Source organism: Cervus canadensis, chromosome 7 (assembly GCF_019320065.1).
Source record: "Cervus canadensis isolate Bull #8, Minnesota chromosome 7, ASM1932006v1, whole genome shotgun sequence".
In the NCBI taxonomy this organism is placed as follows: Eukaryota; Metazoa; Chordata; class Mammalia; order Artiodactyla; family Cervidae; genus Cervus; species Cervus canadensis.
The window spans coordinates 46,128,597-46,147,618 of NC_057392.1; the positions used below are offsets into that span (position 1 = coordinate 46,128,597).

The 19,022-nt window shown below is 43.9% G+C and overlaps 1 protein-coding gene across 2 annotated transcripts in view; it reads right to left on the minus strand.

Annotated features, from left to right (window-relative positions):
• Window positions 1–17,291, minus strand: part of SLC12A8 (solute carrier family 12 member 8) — a 149,195-nt gene extending 131,904 nt beyond the window's left edge. The window contains exons 1-2 of one of the 2 annotated variants that reach the window (XM_043473199.1): window positions 16,228–17,291; window positions 15,419–15,512 (exon numbers count right to left, since the gene is read on the minus strand). In XM_043473199.1, the coding sequence (XP_043329134.1) occupies window positions 15,419–15,469 (51 nt within the window). In that variant the 5' untranslated portion in view covers window positions 15,470–15,512; window positions 16,228–17,291. Of the gene's footprint in view, window positions 1–15,418; window positions 15,513–15,907; window positions 16,002–16,227 lie in introns of those variants that run through there. The other variant, XM_043473200.1, reaches the window with a different exon arrangement.
• Window positions 17,292–19,022: the final 1,731 nt, after the last annotated feature.

The following is a 19,022-nucleotide window of genomic DNA, read 5'->3' on the forward strand; positions in this document are numbered from 1 at the left end:
TCCAGGGATCTTGCCAACCCAGGGATAGAACCTGGGTCTTCTGCATTGCAGGCAAACTCTTTACCATCTGAGCGACCATGGAAGCCCGTATTTACCATAAATAACAGTATCCCAACCCTGCCCTCTGTCTGTCCTGCCAGCTCTCTAAATACCCCCAGGTCTTGCTCAGACAGGCTGCAGGCAGAGCCATGTCCTCAGCATATGCAGACCTCCAACCAAGGACAGAGTATCAGCTTTTCCCCACACTTGGGGGTCTCAAACCCAACTCCCTCCTTTATGGGAGGTTAAGGAACCCCAGCTCATCTACGATACCCTCTCCCGCAGAGGCTGTGGCCCACAGACACTTCCTTTGTGCCTCTGCCCAGTCATTTCTGGTGCCCGGGGGAGGGCAGTGGAATCACTGGGTGACAGGGGTGATAGTTGGGCCAGTTCTGGGCTATCTTGTGATTGGCACCAACTGTTGATAACTCACTCAGAAACTGTCTTCAGATTTGGGTCCCAGTCATCTATTCCAAAATAACAGGAGTATCATTCAGTGCTCTATGGCACAGACATAACAGGTTGTGGGGAAAGGCGGACGGCAGTAAGACAACGTGTGTGCCCAGCAGTGAGGCTTCTGGGAGACAGGGGTGGAAACTAAGGAAGAAGAGAAAGCAAAGCAAGAGGGGCAAAGCATCCCTCAGAAAGGCACACACATGCTCAAGGGGCAGGTTCCTCTCTTCCTTGAGGCCCCTCAAGTGGACACTTGGCAGGTTCTGGGGCACAGCAAGTTGGAGTCTGGCCGGGCGATCACACCTGCATGATGCTTGTTGCTAGGGCTTCCCTTCCTGACCTCCCAGAACAAGGAGCCAGGGCCTGGTCCCTCTAAGCCAAGGGCTGAAACCACACTGGAGACACCACAGCTGCGGGGTGGATGTTTTAGTTCTGAAGTAGAAGTCTTTCTCTTGTGAGTAGAGAATCTTCACTCTTCTGCAGAATGCCTGGGAAGGCAGGGAAATTGCATCCTGAAATGTGTCCAGAGTGGGACACACTGCTTCTAGCATGCAACAAGCGGGGCTGAAGAGACAGACGCTCTGCCACAGGGGGCCACGCAAGCTCCCGCCCCGGAGCCTTCCTATCAGACAGCCACCTCCTTCCCGCAGGCCGCCAAGCATGCCTGAGCGAGCACACCTGAAATGTGAGATGACACCTCTTCTTTCTGCCAGCAGCTGGAGAAAAAGAATCTGGCTTCTGCCCACTTGGGTCAGGAGCAGGTCAGAGCAGGACATGACCTGGCCCTCCCTCCCAAAGACACACACATATGCTCCCCGGAGCACACACATATGCCAGCAGCTTGCTCTCTGAACACTAGTTATTTAATTATCAATCACACATCAGAGAAGATCCCAAGCTGCTGCTGGCCTGTGACCCGGTGGGCAGAGTGGGCACCAGCCACATTCCTCTCTGACTCTGAATAAGCACCACAGGCAGAGCTGGGTGGGGGGCAGCAGGCTCCATGGCCACGGCCACCTGTGGCCAATGCAGGCAGCTACATACCTGCCTTGGGGTGGGCTGCATAGTTTAGATGAGATGATAATTGTGAAAGGTTTTTTGGTAAGCATGAAGCACATCAGGCAGTTTTAAACATGTGTGAGGATTTCTTCAGGGCAGTTGAGAGGGAAAGGAAAGATGTCTAATTGACTGTACTCTTCTATTAGCCCAACTAACCTGGCCTCATGTTTCAGGTGAATCTTCACCTGAAACATGAATCCTCTACAGCTCAGCCCTGCTCAGTCCCAGTGCTGGGGCAGCTGGCGCCTTCTCTGTTGCACTAAGAGTTTGCAAATGGGCATCCGATCAGCGCTCTGCTACCAGACTGATGCTGGTCATGGAAACTGCTCCAGAGGGGAAGTGGCAGGGACTCACCAGGAGTGGTCAAAGTCTGATTTCCTTGGATCTGAATCTGGGCAGCACCCTTGGTCAATATTGATTTAGTCATTCCTAGCAATGTGAGATCTTTGTGGCTATGTGGAAATCTGCATGGAATGAGTTCAAAAGCCAGCGTCTCCATAACAGTAGCTCCAGATGCTTGATCTGTGGTTTTTCCATCCTGTGTGTGCTGATCCTGGTCCAAGGCTAGGAATGTCTCAAGGAACAACCTGGTCATAGAACCATACAGGCATAGGAGTGGCAAGACCCTCAGATGCTGTGAAAATGTTGGTGCTGGTGGGAATTCCTGGTGAGGTTCTGCCTCTTAGAGCCACACAGCAGCAGCTCATTCCCCACAGAGCAGCCACTTCTGCACTCAGAATGCACAACCCAAAGACACTATGCTCTGGACACCTAATACCATCCCACAAATCTAAATTCCCACAGCAGCAATGCCATGGCCACCTAAACAAGAGCTTCCCCTTCCCTTCCCGGTCTCCTTGACAAGAGGACAGAAGCTTCCTGCAAGACTCGGGCTGTCACTAGACAATCTATCTCGGCTTAATATCAGGAGGACAAACACAGACCCTAATGCCCTTCACCAGTAACAGGCAAACTTGCTAAATATCAACTGCAAAAGATTTATTCTTCTAGGTGGCTCAGTGAATAAGACAATACTATACTCATTCAAGAATTCCTATGTACTAAGTACTTTTGACTTTTGGAATCACATAGTGTTTTACATACTCAAAATTAAACAAAATCAAATCAAATCAACAGGATGAGAGAGAAAAACTCTAAGAATGCAGAAACAAATTAACCTAACTATTTCTAAAGAAAAATATAACCACACTGAAGGTGGGAAAAAAACAGAGCAGAGTAATTTTTGAACATATTATTTTGACTATGTGCTTTCAGTCTAAAGACAAATAACTATAAACTAACACAAATTCTAGGCTTCCCTGGTGGCTCAGAGGTAAAGCCAATGCAGGAGTCGCGGGTTTGATCCCTGGATTGGGAAGATCTCCTGGAGAAGGAAATTGGACCCCACTCCAGTATTCTTGCCTGGGAGATCCTATGGACAGAGGAGCTTGGCAGGCTACAGTCCAGTGTTACAGGGTCAGACGTGACTTAGCAACTGAGCACACGTGTAACATGCATTCTAGAAAGAAAGTTTGTTTTTTGCAGGGGTAGGAGTTAATCTACTTTCCATGATTATAGGATTGAGCAAAGAAGTAAATATATTGACTGACAGTCAAGTTTCTCACTGTTGGAGAAGGCAGTTAAAATTAAGGAAGAAGAACCCTGGGGTGATAAATCAGAATGAGAGGCATCAGTTTGAATTCATAGTTTTTAATATGCAGAGGAAGATATAAACATATATTCCTTCTGTCTACTTAAAGGGTCTACAAGGTAAGACACCCCAGTAGCAATGAACATATCTAACACCCAGATCTTGGTCTTTAAATACCATTTCTCACCTTACTGAGCCAGAGCTCTTTGGAGGAATAGCTGATTCAGGGCCGAGGCAGAGAAGATACAAAATGAACCTAAAATATTTTCTGTCAGAAAGTAAGGAAGTGCTCCTAAAAATGATGAGGATGTGTCTAAAGGAAATAGGAAACAGCCTGCAAGGGCACCCACTGGCCAAATCTGGAATGATTTGAGCATCAAAATCAATAATTATAGCAATAGAATACTCATGGAAAAAATAAGAATCTAAGTCCATACAGATATAAGTAAATGAATAAATTAAAACAAGCAGAAAGAGGGAAAATCCTTTTTAGTAGAAGACCAACTAATATATGTAGAAAAAATGATGGTGTGAGAAAATCATCATTCTGCAGCCATCACAGTAATAACTGATTCTGCTAAGAATCAACAACTGATGCTAAAGCTAGTGGGTAGGAGATATATGAGGAACTGGATATTTCCATAGTCTCAAAAGTATCCCTAACAAATTATGTATTAACTACAAAAGTAAAATTAGTAACTTCAGACTGGATTAACCTAGTGGGCACCACCTGAAATGCTAGCCAAAGTTAACATTACCAATAATGGAACAAGCAGAAACCCTGTACCTCTCTCCTAACATGATGTCTGGAAAAGAATGTAATATCATTCTATGGGTTCCTGCCCAAAATACAAACCCCAAATCTAATCATAAGAGATCATGTCCCAGACTGAGGAACATTCTACAAAACAACTAACCTGTGTTTTGCAAAAAAAAAAAAAAAGTCAAGGTCATGAAAGACAAAGAAAGGCTAAGGAATTGTTCCAGATTAAATGAGACTGAGTGAAGCATGATGACTGAATGCCCTGTGTGATGCTGGACTGACTCCTGGTCTGAGGGAAAAAGCGACAGGATATCAGTGGGATAACTGGCAAAAGTGGACTGTGAAACTATGGATTAGATAATAAGATTGATCAATTTTAAATGTCTTGATCTTTAAAAAAAAAAAAAATCCATAGTCTGGCCATCCAGGCATGCACTATGGCTATTTTATTTGGCCACACCAAGCAGCTTGTGGGATCCTAGTTCCCTGGCCAGGGATTTGAATGCAGGCCCTCAGCAGTGAAAGCGTGGAGTGTCAACCACTGAACCACCAAGAAATTCTCTAAATGTCTTGATCTTGATAAATATACTGTGGTTAGGTAAAAGAAAAGTCCTATTCTTAGGAAATAGACACTGAAATATTTATGGATAAGGGAATATGATGTCTACAAATTACTTCCAAGTTGTTCAGGAAAAAAATACATACAATAGAATATGTGCTCAGTCGTGTCTAACTCTTTGCAACACCATGGACTGCACCCTGCCAGGCTCCTCTGTCCATGGGATTATCCCAGCAAAATACTGGAGTGGGTTGCCATTTCCTCCTCCAGAGGATCTTCCTGACCCATGGATCGAACCTGCATTTCCTATGGCTCTTGCATTGGCAGGTGAATTCTTTGCCTCTGAGCCACCTAGGAAGCCTATAATAGAACATAATATGTATCAAAACATACATATGGAATAGAAATTTAGAGACAGAGAGCAAGAGCAAAAGAGAGCACACAAATAATAAAGCAAAAGGACAACATGTTAACAACTGGTAAACCTGAGTCAAGAGTATATGGCAGTTCCTTGTACTACTGCAACTTCCTATAAGTGTGAAATGGTATCAAAAATATCAAAAGTTTAAAAATAAACACAATTTTTATTTTTTATTTTTTAAAAGAAACCCATAGATATTGAAAAAATAGTTTGTTCACTCTTGTACCCCCAGTGCTCAACATGGAACAGGTGCTTACTAAATGTGTTAGTGGAATGAATGAATGAATAAAATGTGCTTTAGAAAGTGACATTAAATATCTGGTGCACTGGGAAGACCCAGAGGAATCGGGTGGAGAGGGAGGTGGGAGGGGGGATCGGGATTGGGAATACATGTAAATCCATGGCTGATTCATATCAATGTATGACAAAACCCACTGGGAAAAAAAAAAAAAAAATCTCTTTTAAGACAGCAGAATATGCACTTTCCTATCTTCCAAATTACCATGACAATAACAGAAAAGATGTGGGCTTTTTTTTATGTATCAAATCATAGTTACAACTAGAAGGGAAAAAAACAAGTGCTACTAGCAGATCAGATATTTGGAGAGATTCCTGCATATGGGCTTGGATGGGCAAAAGAAGGCACATGATGGAGCAGCCCAGGGCAGCTAAGAGAAGAGCTGTCTTCCAAGGCACCTGAGAAGTTCCAGGTTCAGAGCCAGCAAATGCTAGGAGCAGACACAGGCCACAGCAATCATTGGGAATAACATCATCTTGGAGGTTTCATCATGTAATGGATGTAACACATATGGCACTTATAGCATAAAAGGCTAAAGGGCAGAGCTGGGAAACAGGCCTCTGTGATTGCCAAGTTCCTACATTTTACACTGAAGCGGTATAATATTAACTCTAAACAAACTCTGAACATTTTTAAATGTATGTTTAATCTCTAGAGCAGCTGTTCTCAAACTTTTTGATCTCCAGATCCTTTTACATTCTTAAAAATTACTGAGGATCCCCAAGAGTTTTTGTTTATGTGAACTATAACTATCAATATTTACTGTATTAGAAACTTAAAGGGAGATATTTTAAAATAGTTATTAATCACTTAAACATGATAATAATAAACCTATTATCTGTTAAAATAAGTCTCATGTTTGCATGAAAAATAACTACTTTCCCAAGTAAAAACATTTAATGAAAACATTTTAATCTCTGGCTTGATAGAATACATCTGGACTCTCATATCTCCTGCATTCAATCTGCTGTGAGACGTTATTTTTTTTTTTTTTGAGACGTTATTTTTGAAGTACATGAAAACAATTTGGCCTCCCATGCTTCTATAGTTAGAAAGAGTAATCTACCACCACCAATCCATATATGAAAAAATTTGCTGTCATCCCAAAGAGAAGAACATTCAAGAAAAAGTGACAGGGGATATAACAAACAGCAGCAGCTGCATATGAACCAGAAGAATTAAAGGATACTTGAAAAAAAATTAAGACTTTATTGCTCAGAAGCAGCAAAGCTTTAACAACTTAGGCCTGTGTTTTCTCCTCCATGAGTCTGATAACGTCACTTGGTTTTCCAGTTAAACATACACATTTATATTTCTTACTACAATAAATGCTATTTACACATGTAAAGTTTTTATAAGCAACTATAACAAACATGGAAATACTTATTACAGTTAAAAATATATATATATATATAAATTTTATAAACCATGACAATGTAAAAGTAACATTCCAACTAACAAAAAATTAGAAATGAAATGAGAGAAAAGGGTAAATGTGCCAATGTCCTCTTTTTTCATACTGGGAAGCAATAAGTAAATGTATATTAAATTGATAATGTAGTCAAGAAACTGAGGTATAAATAAAATATTTAAAGTTATAAACCATTAGCGACTGTCTCTGGGGAATGGCGGTAATGGGAGAGAGGAAGAAAGCTTTTAATTTTGTATCATTCTTTTGCTTAAAAAATGTTTTTACTGCATACATGTAGTACTTCTATGATATAAATAATAACAAATTTTATTTGAAGAAAAATCTATCACATATTAGGAATATTTGAAAAATAAAATGCTGACCTCAAGTTAGAAATTTATTTATAACTCAACCTCACTTTATGCAATGGATGGATACACCAAAAGATACCTGTGATCTGAATCACATTTTGAATGTACAGTCTGCTTAAATTTCTTTGATAAAATTAATGTCTGTCCATACATGTGTATATCTTTGTTTAAAATTAAAATTTGCCTGTGCTTTGGTTTTTTTTTTTAAACTGATAATTGCCTAAAATAAAAAGGGCAAGCTACTCAAAATGAGCCATGGCCTTCTCTTTTTTAAGTTCTATGAACACTGAGACTCACTTTAGAGCAAATTTATCATCAGGATCAAACAAAACTATTTTTGGCTAAATGAGGGTCACTAGACTACCATGGCTTCAAGTTCATTGGTAAGCACCTAAATCCTGCAACTTCTGACAGAGACTGTGGATGTGATTTACAAGCTATCTGCAGATTGTAAAAAGCATATCCTGGAATTTTTTTACACAGACCAGTGGTTTTTACTTCACTATCTTTTTCTCTTTCTTTATGCCCGTTCATATAAAGAAGAGAACGCTTGCACAACAAAACAAAAACAAAAGAAATGTACCTTTCTCCTGATAAGTGACAATGACAACAATATCCTACTAGACAGGTATTCACACCAGAGCAGTACTACCTCTGAAGACTGTTCATGCTGAGCTATTCTGAAGCATACCACCATCACTACAACCTCTGCAGTCTTTTGACTAAGTTGCTAAATTCAGAAAGAAAGAAAACAAGTTTTAAGAATCAGATTACATTACTACTTGAGAGTATGTGTCTGTGTGTGTGTGTGCATGTGCGTGCACAGGCACTTGCACAAATGCACGCTCAGTTGTGCTCAACTCCTTGGGACCCCATGAACTGTAGCCAGCCAGGCTTCTCTGTCCATGTGATTTCCCAGGCAAGAATACTAGAGTGGGTTGCCATTTCCTCTTCCAGGGGACCTTCCCGATCCCAGGGATTGAACCCCCGTCTTTTATATCTCCTGCACTGGCAGGTGGGTTCTTTACCACTAGCGCCACCTGGGAAGCCCTACATTACTACTTGATAATGATTAAAGAGCAAACAAGTCTTCCCTGCTGGCTCAGACAGTAAAGAATCCATCTGCAGTGTGGGAGACCTGGGTTCGATCTCTGGGTTGGGAAGATCCCCTGGAGAAGGGAATGGCAACCTACTCCAGTATTCTTGCCTGGAAAAGAGCAAAAAGAGATACTGAATTACACTCCATAAGGTATGCATATTTCTTTAAATGTTTTTTATTTGATATTGTTTTATGAATATAGATCTATCTAGTATTTAAACTTCTATCCTGAAGAGAGAGATTTTGTCAGCAAAAGAATAAAATAAATGGAAAAATAAGCTAAAATTCTGTCATCCACTCCTATAGGAAGCCAGGTTGTTCAATCAGGCCAGACCAGAGTCTAAGCACCACCTAGCAGCTCCTTACACAAATTATAAGAAAAGTACTTCAGAATCATTAACACAGCCTCTAGGATTCTCCTTCCAAACTCCAAACTATTAAATAAAGGACTGCGTTCTTTTCTGTATTTGACCATGGATGAAATATACCCTAAGGCAGAAAGAAATTTTTAAGTCATCTAGTTCATTCATTCATAGCTAGGCAGAATATATTAATCCTGTTTTTTCCTGTCTTATGACATTATGACATCTTAAAAATCCTGCAGTTCAGGGAACAGATCAACCCTAATCAGCTCTTATAGATAGCACACAGCTGGCCAGGAGCATGCCTTCCATATGCAAACCTGCCAATTCGGAGTATATTCCCTAAGCCACTCTGTTTATCTAATTCTCACACACCAAGTCAATATTTCTCCTGCTCTAAATCATCCCCAGGCCATTTTCAAGGAAACCAGAGACCACCTCTACTGCCAAAGCTTACCAGAACTATTTAAAACCAGCCAGTCCTAAGCTGTTTGCTCTACCCTGCCCTGCCCTTCCCACCAAAAGCACAATAAAGGCTGTGGCCCAGGTTTTCCCTTCATTCCTGCTTTTGCCTCCTGACCAGAACCTGGTGCTTCCCCTGTGGCCCTGCATGGCACTCCTCCTTCTCTTGAGAAATGTAAGCAGTAAATTCTTCCAATGGCACTGATCTCTCTGTGTCATCAGTTCCCTTACAAATGAAGATCCTGTGAATATAAATGAGACAACACCAACTCATTCATTTCATTGAAGAATCACTTTCATTCTAGTTTCTTCATCCAGAAAATGTCTCCACTCCAACTTTTTACAAATATGAAGTATTTTCAGAGCATTGTCATTTTCAAGGCTGACCTCCTAGGCTAAGTGACAAGTAGGCCTGTAAAGTGGAAGGGGCTGAAGACAACAGAGAGAGAGCAAGATAGACAAACCAAGCTCATGTGAAAGTTGCAGACTCATTTCAACCCTGAGAGTAATTGCTGCCCTTTCTTCTCTCCCAAGCTCCAGGGCCCAAGCCTGTTTCTTCTGTTATATCCCATAGGTGGTTCTGTCCAGGTACCCTTGGTCTTTCACAGTGAAGCTAACAGCTTAAGCCTCAAGAGCCTTCACTTGCATTGAGTCTCTCCAAAGACTATACCTAATTTTGTATTTATAATTTGTATCCTTTTGACTGAAGAGAATCCCTAAAAATGGTATAAGCTTCATGCCCTCCAGAAACTGGGAGGGTGATAGGGGTCATGACTCCCAGAATCCCAGATGTAAGCCCTTCTCTTCTACCCAACCACTCTGGACCCCAGTTTCCCTATCAGGATAAGAGGGGATAACAAGACAGCCTTGTCCTAGGTTCCCTTTTCTATTCTCCTCAGGTGCATTCATTTCTCTATATTCTAACAAAGCTATAAGCTATCACCTAGCATATGGCTGCCAAGGCTCCCTTTGCATATTGGCTTTTTAAAGATGCCAAAATGGGCCTGAAAAATGCAAAAATGAAAGTCAGTTCTTAACTGTACATGGGCTAATAAGGGTGCAGAAAGCCACAGCAAAGCTTTTGTGATGAAGCCTAATACCAATGCTCAAAATTATAATCTAAAGATTGGCTGCATTAAGATCAACCCAGAGCCATGATATAGGGTGAGGGTGTTCAGGGCTCAGTTCTCACCTGGCTCTGCCACTCTCTTTATGTATCTTTGGGCAAGTCATTCCACATCTCTGGGCTTGTTTATGGACAAGTTAAGCAAGGGCTGGACCAGAGGATCTCTGAGAAGGCCTCCATTTTTTTGAGTTTGAGAGTAGAAAATTCCTCTTTATTCATTGCAATAACTTGTATCGCCTCTGTCTCTTAACATGTTCGCCTCTTTCTGCCTCTCTTGCTGGTCCCACAACTGGATCATATTCTTTCTTACTCTTACCACACTGAGCTAACCTCAGTGAGCCACTGAACTGAGGAAGCGAGGACAGGGAGCAAGCACCGGAGAGGCCAGAGAAGGGAAAGGAGGCAGGGAGTCTGGCGGCACCAAGTCCTGGTGCAGCGTCATGAAGAGCTCACACCCTGGCTCACACGTGGGCTAGATGCCATAGCTCTGATGGGCACTTACTCCCTGAGTCTGCATCGGGCTTTTTTCTAGGGTGATTAGCTCAGGCCGGCCAGAAGTTAGCCCATAGACTTCCTAGGACAGGGTCCTCACAGACTCACTCCTGCTGGATCCCAAGTCTCCAGCTGGATAATGAAGGAAGAGAATGAGTTACTCACACTAGCTAATCTGTGGCTTTTGGTCACCGATTCTCAGACCACAGCATGACACAGCTTCCCTTTAAGTTTTTCTGGAGACTGTCCAATCCTGAGAGAAGGAAAACAGCACACCAGACTAGTGGGAGGCATCCCTTATTCCATCATGATTAAGAGACTTCTGTTTTACTATCTGCAGCACTCGCTGGAGATCCTGGCAAGAACAGGCACTCAACAAATACCTGCTAAGCTGAGCCAACTTTTCCTGCTGTTTCCCACACTAAGAGCACTGGATCCTGCTGGACTTCAGACCTTGCACAGATGTCCACTTGCCATCCCTCCCTGTCTCCAGCTACCTCCTTTCTCCTGTCAGCTTCATCCTCCTGACCACCGTGTCTGTCACAGTCCTCTCTGTCCAGTGACTGATGGAGACACGGCTGGCATCAAAGGCCATTAGCTTTCCATTCACCTCCCTCTGGCACCAGCTGCTCCTTAGCTTTCCAGCCCTGCATCTCACAAGCAGACTACTCGACTGGGCTTCTGTGTGAAAGCTGCTTCATCTGATCACCGGACAAGCACTGTGTTTAGTGTGCACCATGTGACAGGCACAGGGCCAGACCCTTCTGCAGATGGCGTAAGAACCCTGAAAATCAGGTACACTCACCCCATCTTGCAGTTGTGGAAACAGGGCAAGCCCTTGAGTAAATTCTCCAAAGGCCTGGCATGCCTGGTGGCACAGGCAGAATTGGGAACCCCAGGTTCCCAGGTTCAAGTCCACCCTTAAACCACACTGCACATCAGTGAAGTGCCTAGGGACAGAGGTTCCTGAAATGACTCGTATCTCCACAAGGTACACACACACACACACATTCCCAAACCACTCCAGGCATATAAATCGTCCTCAATGGACTGCCCATCCCACATCATCCAGAGTGTCCCAGACACTATCCCAGTCTCTGGTTTTGGCCAAGGAAATTATTCTGGATTTGGGACTCCTACCTTAGGTCTTCTACCTGATTTTGATGTGCAGAGTCATGTATTCATTTGCCAACTGAACCCTCTGATCATTCACATCACTACCTCATGGACCAAATACATATCTCCCATCTCAGTTTTATTATTAGGCAATGTTTACAAAATGCCTCCTATGAACTGAGTGCTATACTAAACATTTACATGAAGTATCTCTGTTAATCTTCATAATTCTCTAAGATAGGTTCTATTACTGTAGTCATTTTATGGGAGGACACAAAGGCTTAACCAGGTGAAGTAACTTTCCCAAAGTTACAAATTGTTAGAGTCAGTACTTGAACCAGGCAGCACCATCAACCCTCAGATCTACAGACCCTTCCCAGCTGGTCTGCTTGACCAACACCCACCCCTACCCACCCACACATACCCAATCTGGTCCCGAAATGAGTAAAGCAAGCCAAGAATCCATTCGTTAACCCCTCCACTTAACTCGGAAGCATCCCCACTCTTCCCAGATCTCCTAAGACCTACTTTCCAGACACAGTGACCAAGAGAAGAGCAGATCTGAACAGAAGGGTTTAGGGTAACACCCCCCAGCCTGTCTTTCCCACTGGGCATGGCCTTCTTGGTCCCATGCTCTTCATACCTCAAAGCTCTGAGCAGAATTCCTAACTCCCAAACCTGGAATAAAGGGAGAAAAAGGTTCATGGGAAACTTCTGGAAGGCCAACCACTTCAAACATGTTAGCTGTCCAGCCTGCTATCTGTTCCCATACATGCTTTGCTCCAGCCATTGAGGCAGGAGGCATAAAGCAGAAAGGATTAAAGCCTGGACCTTGGCAACAACCACACTCAGGTTCAAAGTGCCTCTGTTTTTCATCTGTCAACCAAAATAATTATTATATCTACTTCAGAATGTTGTGAAGATTAAAAGAGGTGATGCACATTATGTGTTCAGCACATAATAAGTTGGTAGTTATTATCAGTTTCTTACCCTTTCAGCCTGGGATGTGTGTCCCAACTTTACCATTGACCCTTCAAGACCTAATGCAAATAGCAGCTTCCCCTATCCTTAGCCAGGTGAGTTCTGTTAAGTAGAACTGGCACTGACTGAGCATCTTCCATATGCTGAGCACTAACGACAAATACTGAGGACACAAAAATGAATAAGACAATGCCCTGAACTTCAGGAATTCACAGCCTTAAGGAAGATGGTAATGGCAACCCACTCCAGTATTCTTGCTTGGAGAATCCCATGGACAGAGAAGCCTGGCAGGCTACAGTCCGTGGGATCGCAAGAGTCGGACATGACTTCACAACTAAACCACCACCGCCACCAAGGAGGACAGGAAAGAAACAGCTTACTTCAATACTGCAGAGCAAGTGCACTGCCAGAGCATGCTATGGGAGGGAGCAGAGGAAGCCAGTCAGATCATGGTGAGAGAGGGTGGGGAGAGGCTATGTGGGGGCCAAGGTAAGGAGTCTGAACTGAGTTCTGAAGGCAGCGAGAACGCATGGAAAGGCTTTAAGCAGAGGAGTCAAATGCACAGACTTGTGCTTTAAAAAGGGATCGCTTTAGAGGAGATATGGAGAAAGAAGTTAGGAAGGTATGAAATAATTCAATTAAGAAATGATACCTTGGACAAGACAGAGCAAGGAAGACAAAGGGAGAGATTTCCAAGATGTCTAGATAATGAACACCAAAGGCCTTGACAATGAACACTGTCTAATCCCTCTATGTTCAGAGACTGAGGGAGATGGAGAGGAAGGAGATACATAGGCATTTACATCCATCATTTTAAAAATCAACACTTGAGACTTCCCTGGTGGTCCAGCAGTTAAGACTCTGTGCTTCCACTGCAGGGGGCATGGGTTCAATCCCTGGCCAGGGAACTAAGATCCCACATGCCATGCGGTTGTGGCTTTAATAAATTATAAAAATTTTTTTAAATAAAAATCAACCCTCTCTTAGGGCACTCATGGCAATTTAGCTTGCACTGTGGTCATCTGTTACTTATTCATTTGGTTAGTCAATTAACATTTACTGACCACTTAAATGCCAGGCATAGCCTTAGATACTTGGAGAGTTTAGAGACAAATCAGCTGAGTGAGAAGTATTAGCAAAGATCAGCAAGGGGAAAGATACAAGTACAGGGCGTAGGGAATGGACCTTTGTCTGAAAGGTGGGGTACAAAGAGTAAGATGCAGGGGAGCAGGTCTGAAACTCAGACTGGGTCAGACTGTGCAGGACCTAGGCTAAGGAGTTCGAACTCTTGAGTGGTAGATATGGGGAGCCACTCAAGGTTTTAAACGAGAGAGAGGATCACAGTTCAGTTCAGTTGCTCAGTCGTGTCCAACTCTTTGCGACCCCATTAATCACAGCACGCCAGGCCTCCCTGTCCATCACTGCAATGAACCAAGTGCTCTCCTTTTGGAATCCCTGGAAATAAGGGCCTCACGTTTTCCATCTGGGTACATTTTTCAAGCTTAACACAGTACCTGTTATTTAGGAAGTAGACCATGAACATATACTAGGTGCATAAACACTCAAGTACAGTCTTGCAAACACAAATAAAATGCATGGCAAGTATGATGAGAGACTGGTCGAGCTAAATGCATTTTTAAAGTTAAATAAAATAAATAAGTCAAGGTTTCTCTAAGGGTACTCAACCACATTAAAAATATGGTACTGGCTCTTTCACCTAGGAGCAAAGACCTCTGGGCAAGAGTACTGAAATCTCTCTGAGTAGCTATTCTGGGTCTCCAGTCACTCATTTCTAAACAACTTGAATATCTTGGGGGCTGGGTGTAAGGAGCTCAGTAGAGAATGCAGCATATAGTTCTGGGCCTGCCAGTGGGAAGGGGAACAGTACCTTTTGCTAAGCACTCGCCAGCTGCCAGCCACCACGCTGCATTTTTCATATGTACCCCTGCCCATGAAGAGGGATAACTAGCAAGCTTGGATTCCCCCACCAATCCTGAATCCCATGTGCCTCTCCAGCCTCTGCCCTTTGGCTCAGGACTCCCCGGCTTTGGACACTATTTTCTTGTTACTGTGTGAGGCCATGAGTTGATTCTCTCTCCTTTTGGGGGGCTCATTCTCCCTGTTACAATGCCAGAAAACCCCTCTACCCCTCTCTATAAAGATGAGAGATATCCAAGAGACTGAAAACTTCACAGTTGAGTGATCATCATATAGCAAAGACCCTGGTGCAAGTAGCTTCTTGATAAATGCCTAAGCATGGTTGGTTTGTTGTTTAGGGGAGGGTCACTTTAATTCCATACCTACATTCAATACTTACTGTAATAATCAACAGGGAGAGGATAAAGAAAGAAAGAAAAAGGAAAACCTGCAGATATCAGGGAATCCAGAAATCTATTTGGCTTCAGTATATACAGTATATACTTTTTCAGAAATAAATTTACCTTCTTACATTGGTTTGATTCAATATTAAAAGGAGTTTGTATTATCTCAATCCTCACTCTGTTCAGGGAAAATCTCCATGGGTGGGGCAGGGTAGGAGGAGGAGGAGTGTCCAGGATTTGGAATCTGCTAGATACCAAAGAATATTTTTTGCACACAGATGGCTAGGAGTTGGCTGTAACATTTTTGCAATTAAGCTGGAATACCAAAATAAACGTCTGAGATCATTACTTTTAAAATAGTGCACTCTAAGGCTTCCATTCAGCATCTTGCCTGGTGACCTTTTCTCACAGACCCCCACACCACCCAGGCCTACCTGCTGGGCTGCCTCATGGAAGAGTTCCTGCACTTGAGACATCTGGGCCATTCTTCTGGAAATGGGGGTCCTGGTGGTCTGGGTAGGGAGACCCCTGGAAAGTAAACAGTGTCCCTGGTCAGTCTGGCTCCTCTTTCCCTGGATCCTTATTGCCCATCCTTCCTATACCAGGCCCTGGCTGAGGAAGGGACTTTGTCTTGCCTCATCTGGAAACATCTCCTTCCCTCTTTGGTACCCAAATATTTGATCCTATTCATCCTTCAGACTCCCTCTACTCAAATGTTGCTGTTCTTTTAAAGCCACAGCTGCCCCCAGCTCTTTTTTCCCTGAGCTCCTTCAACACAGGGGTCGGAGCCGACTGCCTAGCTGCCCAGCCCCTGAGGACACAGTTTAACCTCCTCTCCTTCCTTGTGAACCCCTCTGTCCAGGGCCAGGACACCATCGATCCACTAGAACTGGCTGCAGGTGGTCAAGGACCCGGAGACTTACCGAGACGCGCTCCGAACACTCTTAGAGCACAGACCCCTAGGGTTTCGGTCAAAGCCGAACTCGCGTCCCTCCAGTAACCCCACTTACCCGAACCCCTACAGCGCAGAGTACACCCCGCCCCCCTCCCCAGCCTCCGCCCCTCTCGAACCAAGTTCTCAGGAAGCCTTGGGCCGGGCGGGAGGCTCAGATCCCGTCTACCTGAGCAGAGGGCAAAGGTGACCCAAGCCGGGCTCCTGCTTACAGAGTTCCCCGGAAAGAGGAGCCCCCCACGACCACCCTGCGCTCTCCCCACCCACCAGCCGCTCGGCGTCCGCCCTCACCTGTGGGACGCCGGCTCCTAGAGCTGGGCCCGCCCCGCCCAGGCCCCGCCCCGCCGCCACGTGGCTGACCAGGTGCGCGCGGCACGGGTCCCAGCTGTCCCGCTGACGAGGCGTCCGGCCCGAGCTCGGGCACCGCGGCCACGACTCTCGGATCCAGGCGGAGAGAGAAGGGCTGCGGACACTTCCCCTCCCCAACGGTGGTGCCCGCGCACCGTCGGCCGCCCAGGAGAGCTCCCGGGAGAAAGGAACAGCAATCTTAACAGGGGTGGGAAGGGACTGCGCGGGAGGTGCGGGAGTGGACAAGGGAAGAGTTCGCAAACTCTCAGACTTGACCAGCCACCGCCTGGATAGCTCGTTCACCGCACCCCGCCGAGGTGCACGGCCCTCGGATTAGGGTGACAGGACGCGAGCCTACTCACTGCACCTGCTCTAACACTGCTGAACGCAGGCATGAGCGGCTGGGGAGCAGAAGCACTGGGGCAAGAGACTAAGACTGCGCTCCAGGGACCCCAGTGTGCAGCGGCCACGCGACCCAGGTGACCCTCAGCCTTGCCGGAAGTGGAATTGTTTCGCCAAGAAAGTGCCCTCGGGCATGCTGAGGTGTGGGAAGGAATTACCTTGAAGGGATTAGGGATGAGGTAAGGTGTCCAGGACCCCGGCTTGCAGGAAAAAGAAAAAAAGTCATCAACATGCAGAGATTAAATTATCTCTATTTCCAATCCGGCATATTTCCTAAGCCTGAAATAACCTGCTAGGCCTCCTTGTGGGCTTCTGAGAAACAGGAGGGCAGCTGGGAGTACTTCCCACGCCCACAGGAGCCTTTGTGTGAAAATCCCTAAAAATAGAGATTGTGCTTTTAAAAACAAAAGGGAAGGCAAAGCCATGGGAACACTGACAGAGCTCCAACCTCCTCTGCTCCAGCAAAGGGTTTTTTGTTTGTGTGTGTGTGTGTGTTGTTTGATGTGGAAATACATATATAATATAAAATGTACCATTTAAACTATTTTTAAGGGTATAGTTCAATGGCATGAATAATATTCACCATGTGGTGCAGCTTGAACTATTTCCAAAACTTCTTCATCACCCCCAAACTGAGACTCTGTACCCCTCGGAAGTAACTCCCCACAGCCCTCTTGCCCAGCAAGTGGTAACCGCTAATCTATTTTCTGGCTCTATAAATTTGTTTCTCCAACCTTTCTCATATAAGTGAAATTAGATGACATTTGTCCTTTTTATGTCTAACTTTTCACTTAGCATCATGTCCTCAAAGTTATGGCATGTGTCAGAACTTCTTTCCCAGTAAAGAAGTTTGTAACAATGCATCTCTGTAAGAGGAAAGAACCCCAGGATAAATTACAGATTAGCCACCTGTGAGCAATGGATGGCTGGGTGGGCATATTATTGGAATCTCATGTTTGTACAGACATCTGTACAGAGAGTAGTGCCATCTTTATTATTTACTTTGGGGTCACACATGACACTGGCTTTTTGCCTCAAGCTGGTTTCCTGTTTGCTGTCACCTTCTGATGAGCCTCTCTCAAAGTGTCAATGTGAACTTTGAAGAATCCACATTCCATTCCATATCAGCCTGAGCTAAAAACATTAAAAAAGGAAATCCACCCCTCTGTTCATAACCACCTACTTCCTGTCACTCATCATTTTCTAAACAAATGAAAAGTTTCCCTTAAAACTTATGAACATCTTCTATACCTAAGAACAAATGTTTGTCCTTTTTCTTCATGTTAAAGCTAGAGAAACCTGTCCATTTGCAAATTAAAAAAATGTATCCTGCTTAATGTAGATTTATAACAATGATATAACTGTAAAAAAAACATATTAATACTCTTACTGTATTGAAAAATAATATCCTGCATAACCTCTGAACAGAACAATTCCATTTTTAAGATACTACCCAATATCTAGTACAGAGATGTTCACTGCATCATTACTTTGTAATAGTTTTTTAAAATTTAACATCCTAACTGACCACTAAAAGAAGACTGATTAAATGAGTTATGGTACAACCATACTATGACAGCCAGCATTAGAAAGAACTAGGTGTTTTTATATGTACTAATATAGCTCTTTGATCATCACATCATAACAAGTAAAAACAGCAAGTTGTAGAATAACATATACAGTTTTTTTAAAGCAGTGCATATATGTGTATAGTTTGTATGGAAAATACACATCCATTTGTTAACTGGTTATCGCTAGAGAGGGGGGTTGAGATAGTAAAGTGGGAGAGGAAATCTAAGTTTGGTGCACAGATTTTGGATTTTTATTGAATTTTTTTCTTACAATGAGCACATGTTATTTTTGGAATCTGAAAAAATGAGTAAGAAAATTAAAAGACAATGTGGGGCAGATTGCATTTTCCAAAGATAACTGTATTAACATATTCCATCCCATATGCTCTTCTTGCAATATGACACTGACATTCCTTCAAAAAGAGATGGGAATCTATGTCCCCTCCCCTTGAGCCAAATGGACCTTTGTAAGTGCCTCAACCAATAGAAGTGGAAGAAATGACACTGCTTGACTTCCTAGGTTAGGTCATAAAGGCAGTAGGGAGTCCATCTGGCTTCCTTGCTCTCAGAGAACTTATCCTTGGAACTCAGCCACCATGTTGTGAGGAAGCCCAGGCCACAAGGGGAGGCCACATGTTCCTACCAATAGCCAGCATCAATTGCCAGACACGTAAGTGAAACAAGCCTTCAGATGATGATTCAAGTTCCCTGCCTTAGATTATTCCAGCTGAGGTCCCAGACGCTGCAGAGCAAAGATAAGCTGCC